Source organism: Aplysia californica, unplaced genomic scaffold (assembly GCF_000002075.1).
Source record: "Aplysia californica isolate F4 #8 unplaced genomic scaffold, AplCal3.0 scaffold00258, whole genome shotgun sequence".
NCBI lineage: Eukaryota > Metazoa > Mollusca > Gastropoda > Aplysiida > Aplysiidae > Aplysia > Aplysia californica.
In genome coordinates, this window is record NW_004797528.1 from 315,238 (window position 1) to 321,385 (window position 6,148).

A 6,148-nucleotide genomic window follows, 5' to 3' on the forward strand; every position below is an offset into this window, starting at 1 on the left:
CCCGCCACACACCCACAAAGATTTGTTATTTAAGACTTTTTGCAAATGCGTGCCTCATAGCATAATAATGTGCTACATAAGTTTTGTAACATAAATAATCTACACTCGGAACCTTAGAACTTTCTTCTAAATCATATAATATAGACACGACAACCCTCATGGAAAAAAACGGGGCGCTGCACAGTGAAATTGTTCTGTATTGGTGTAATTATGGGTTGGCGTATTTATGTGTATGTATCTATCTCTATACGTGTGTATTTATAATTATGTAGTTATGTATATATTTTCCATTGTAAACTCAATTATCCTTCTGAAATCCAAAAAAATGCTATTTATTTATTCATTCATTTATTTTTTTGTTTATTTATTTACTTATTTGTTTATTTATTTATTTATGTATTTATGCATTTATTTGTTTATTTGTTTGTTTGTTTATTTATTAATTAATTTATTTATCTATTTATTCCGATAAGCAGATCTATTTCGTCAGTCAACAGTCAAAATGTGTTAACCCTAAAGTTTTTTACGTTTTTTTATTTTCATTTTCCTGATTCATGGAATCAGATACTTCTGCTAAAGAAATATTTTTTTGAAATTCAAATTCTGTATAATATGTTGTTAAAATGCAAGAAAGAATATATAATGTAGGTACAAACAAAGGCACTTTACACGAATGTTCCTCATTCCATCCGGGTGGGAATGGGCACCCAGCTATAGACAGTGAAAGAGCGTATCCGATTGTCAGTGATTGAGTGCTCAGTCAGCTGCTTGCAGTGTATGCTTTCCTTGAAGCTGAGGGTATTTCTGAGTGTTCTATGGTCTGCTGGGTGAATAATACATGTATAGTGTAAAAGCGCGTAAAGCTTGCTGTCGAGCGGGGATATACACTGTGCAAATGCTATTTCTTATGATTATTATTACAATTTTAAAAGAATGAAATATGTGGGGGGTTCTCTCTCCTGTTAAATTTCGCTTTCTGCACATAGTACATTTTGTGCAGATATTAGATTATTTACCACATACAATATAAGTTCTCAGGACCTCAGAACTTTTAAATAAACGATGTTCTGATACGCAGATCTATATCATTATTATTGTCTTTCGCTAGACAGAGGAAACCACTGCACTGACCTTTCAAGTACCACATGATACTTTCCAGTGGCCCCTTAGGGTGATCAGCGTGTTGTTTGGGGTCCTTGTTCGAACCGGTGCCCAGCATCATCAACTCATTGGACTCATCTTTGTTCCTTTTCTCCCTGGTTGAAAGAGTTGTGATATGTGTTGTTTATGACGAGGATGATGGTGGGGGTGGTGGTGGTGATAGTGTTGTTGCTATTGTCGTTGCAGTTGTTGTTGTTGTTGTTGTTGTTGTTGTTGTTGTTGTTGTTGTTGTTGTTTTCTTCTTCTTCTTCTTCTTCTTCTTCTTCTTCTTCTTCTTCTTCTTCTTCTTTTTCTTCTTCTTCATAATGATGATGATATGAAGATTTCTTTCATCTTATCTTGACTAGTCTTATCTTACCTATATATGTTGCATTAGTTTAACCTCTACTCCTTATGCTATCTTTCTCTGTGTTGTCCTCTCTTACCCATACCCGTGTTATAACAACCTGTATATCTACAATATGTGACCTTGTCTTATCTTTCTTTACGCTATCAAAACTTACCTGTCTCTGTTTTATCTTACCAAAATAATATTTTAAGGGTCTTTTTCTAACCTTTATTTCTTACATCTTTTCCTATCATAGCTGTCTCTACCTTCTCTTTCTCTTTTTTCTATCTTCTCTTATTTTTTCAGTTTCAATGGTCTTTTATCGTATCCCTCTCTGTCTAACCATATCCTGTTTTGTCTTCTTTATAGTATTATTCGCTTATTTTGTCGTACGCCTCTGCATTTTTATCTTTCCATTATCCCTCTTTATTTTTTTCTTATCTTATCCTCATCATCCCTTGCCATATCTACTCTTATCTTATCCTTTTCTTATCTATTGTTCCTTAACATATCTTGGGTTAACCTCTCTGACACTCCACAGTAAGAGCATGGTTTCGAATCCAATCACGGCCCGACGTCATGTCCTCACGACAGGCATTACGAATTTTCCCCCAATTCGCCCACGAAGGAATGGGCACCCTGCTATAGACAGCGAAAGATCTTGTCGGTTTGTTAGTGTTTTAACGCATCTTATCCGCAGCTCGCATTGAATACTTCCCAGAAGAAAGCCGAGAATTTTTCTGGGTGTTTTAGGGTTTACTAGCTGTAAATAGCATAGAGAATACTGTAGAGGGTGGATACGAGCTGCAAAAATACAACTATTGTTATCAGCTTATCCTTCTGTTTCGCCTCTTATTGTATCTTTCTCGATCTTAACGTTTGTTTTTCCATTGTAACTTTTACTTTTCTAAGTGCTCTTATCGTTCAACATACGTCCTTATAGCTCCTCCTTTTTACTCTTAAAACATTTAAATCTTCGGCATTTACATGACCTAGATCTAATTGTGTAGCAAGTGCCTTAAAACTTTTACTAAAACTTTTTTTTTAACCACTTACGTGGGCTTGGCCATGGGGTCGATCCTGGGCTTGTTCCTGGGCAGTTTCCTCGGGAAGCAGAAGAGAGGGAGGGAGACAACAAAGGCCAGCAGGCCGAAGACGATGTAGCCAAGCCACCAGGCGCCGATCCACTGGGGGTGCTTGGGGTGAAGGTCGGTGGCTGGGGACGAGACGTTACGATTTGCTGTTGTTGTTGCTGTTGTTTTGTTGTTGTTGTTGGTGGTGGTGGTGGTGGTGTTGTTGTTGTAGTTGTTGTTGTTGCTGCTGCTGCTGCTGCTGCTGGTGGTGGTGGTGGTGGTTTTGTGTTAGGGTTTTGTTTTTTGATTTTGTTATTGTTGTTGCTGGTGAGGGGGGGGGGTGATAGTGGTGATGGTTGTGCTGTTGTTTTTGTTTGATTTTTAATGTTGTTGTTTTATGGGGGCGGCGGGGTCTTTTTATTGATTTTTTGTTGCTTTTTTTAAAATCTTGATATGTTATTTCTGTTGTTGTCGATGTTGGTTTTGTTCTTCATGTTACTGTTGTTGTTGTTGTTGTTGTTGTTGTTGTTGTTGTTGTCGTTGTTGTTGTTACTGTTCTGTTTTTGTTACTGTTGTGACTCTTTTTTCCACATCAGCGTCTGTGATCTTGTGGTAGGCCCTCCGCCATCGCTCGCAGAAGCCAGGACTTCGATTCCTGTGTGGGAAGAATGTTTTTTCTTTCGAGTATCTTGGACTTTCTGCTGGGACGTTGTATTCCTTTCAGGCTAGATTGGCTCTGGCAAGCAGGATCTAAGCTTCCCCCCCCCCGCCATCGGTATTCTGGATTGTCATAAACTCATACGTTTTTAATTGGTATCGTTCTTGCTGTTGTTGTTATTGTTGTTATTGCTAATGGCAATTGTAGTGGTGATTTTGATGATGTCATATATTATGGTTCTTTTTATCATTATTGGTGTCGTTATTACTCCTTTTGTTGTTGCTTTGGTCGTTGTAATTGTAGTCGTTGTTGTTATTATAATTGTGGAAGAGCAAAAGTAAATGATCCCCCATCAGCCCACCGGGCTAAAAGGATAAATTTCTAGAAGGGTTAGAGCAATATTTCTGGACCCGCTGGGATTCCAATTTTAACTTGTAAGTGTTAGTTTAACTATTTAATGACGTCATCTTCATCCTCATCATCATCATCATCATCATCATCATCATCATCATCATCATCATCATCATCATCATCATCATCATCATCATCATCATCATCATCATTCCATTTCTCACCCTTGATCAGGGAATAGGCCACGAATCAACACTTTCCACTTTTCCCTATCCTGGGCTAGCCTCTTGATGTTATTCCATGTCTTCCCACTTTTTCTGTGACTCTTCTCCAAGTCCCACGTGGTCTTCTTCTTGATCTCTTACCCTGTGGGTTCCAATCTAACACTTTCCTTGTTATGCAGCTGCCTGACTTCCTGAGAGTATGTACAAATGACGTGGCCAACGCATGACGTCCGATCAGCCGCAAACCAAAAGCAATGTTGCCACACAATATCAACTCTCACACACCCAATGTGGGTGGTTTGCGGGTGCACTAGTGTTTCCAATCAAATATCTATCGTACTTATCTGCCCTCTTTCTTTTTTTGTGTGTGTTTCCTAGAAACATATACAATGTGCATGTACTGTTCAATCCGCGGTCATCTTGGCTATCAAATGAAATCGTCTGTGTCTATCAAGGATTTAATCATCAACAACAACAGCAACAACTACAAACAGCATTACCACAGCCATCATCAACAAAAACAACAGGAACTAAACAAAAATTCCACTGCTGGCATCAACAATAACAAAAACTACAACAACAATACCACTGCTAACACCACCAACAACAATAACAACAACAACAACAACAACAACAACAACTATAACAACAATAGCAGTAGCAGCAGCAACAAAGAAAACATAGTGTTTCAAAACTGAAAAAGCAGGAGCAATGAAATACCTTCGAGAGTGACGTAGATCCGAGTGAAGACTCCACCAATCAGAAAGGCCAAAGCTGGTCCAAGAATACCCACTGTGATGATAATCCCTGAGAAGATAATATGTGGAGAAGAGTTGACCCTAATGTTATCAATACGTGCAACGTCAGTCTCACTCGAAAGAAGATCCGTGTAATAGAGTGAGTCTATTTCTTCCTTTCCCCGGGTTTTCTTCAATAATTATGGAAAACCTGGAAAGTGACTTAAACCAAAATAATTATAGTAACCTATAAGAGTTGCCTTGAACAAGGGTTTGGCGAAGTTACTGAGGATCAGATGGGCAGACACTAACTAACGAGGAAGTATTAAAAAGAACAAGACAGAGTGCAGTCAAAGATGAGATGGGAAGAAGGCGGTGGCAATGGATTGGACATACTCTCAGGAAGTCAAGCAGCTGCATAACAAGTAAAGTGTTAGATTGGGACCCGCAGAGTAAAATATCAAGGGGAAGACCAAGTTAAACCTGGAGAAGAGTCACAGAAATTGATGTACAGTAAAGTAGTAGGAAGACGTAGAATAACATCCGGCGGCCAGCCCAGGATAGGGAAAGATGGAAAATGTTTGTTCCTGGCCTATATCCTGATTCAGGGTGAGAAATGCAATGCTGATGATGGTTAGAGTCACGCTAAGATTAATACAATTGATAATAAAAGGGATAAATTGAGGTAGGAGTAAAGGAGCTGTTTCGAGATAAGTATGAAAAAAACTAATTATAGGAACGGATGGCAACACCTGATTACAGCTTTTGAAGACCTATATTTGATACATATTTACGAAACACATATCTGATTTGTAAAATTGGTGAAATTGTTTCAGTTTAACCCCCTGTCAACATTATTAGATTATTTAAGAGGCGGGACCTCCGAGTGTAACGTCCATCTCCGAAAGGACCGAGCCAAGTGGGAAATTCATGTAGAGTGCCTTCCCAAAGACGCAACGTCGAACCGAGCTAAGGCTCGAACCCCCAACCCCCAATCTCACGATTACGGGTCCGGTAGCTGAACCAGTACGCTATCGACGCCACCTCTGATTTGTGATCCAATATAAAAGAGCAGCATAATTGTAAACGTGGGTCTGACATGCCTGCACAGAAATAGCTTACGAGTTTATGATCATTTGAGTAGTTCTATGGAAAAACTCATCACTTATTCAAGATCAGATTAAATAGATCATGTACTAATAAGACTATAAGACACCGTTCCCTATAGCAAAGGGCGGACAGGTGGACCTGTGATGTATTGTTTTAAATCGTATGAGCTGGCGAGCACCGTTATTATGCCGAAAGAGACATTGTCATTTCATATCGATAAGATAAGACGAGATAAGGCAGATAAGATAAGATTATGTAATTAGATTAGGTAAGATACCTCTTCATTGTCCAGATCCTGGCAGATTAGTTTGGTGTTTCACCTCGTGCACATACAAACACACACACACACACACACACACACACACACACACACACACACACACACACACACACACACACACACACACACACACACACTTTTGCCTGTTGTTGGGGGACTATTTCGTTCGAAACAATCAACGATCATGTCCTGGTTTCACAAAACAGACATAAAGAAAGACAAGGAT

General features: G+C 39.0%; 1 protein-coding gene across 1 annotated transcript in view; it reads right to left on the reverse strand.

The window, feature by feature from the left end:
• Nucleotides 1-6,148, reverse strand: part of LOC101860178 (solute carrier organic anion transporter family member 74D-like) — a 19,913-nt gene that overhangs the window by 5,086 nt on the left and 8,679 nt on the right. Inside the window, exons 5-7 of the mRNA XM_013083852.2 lie at nt 4,516-4,602; nt 2,546-2,705; nt 1,132-1,256 (exon numbers count right to left, since the gene is read on the reverse strand). Of these exons, the coding sequence (XP_012939306.2) occupies nt 1,132-1,256; nt 2,546-2,705; nt 4,516-4,602 (372 nt within the window). The remainder of the gene's footprint in view (nt 1-1,131; nt 1,257-2,545; nt 2,706-4,515; nt 4,603-6,148) is intronic.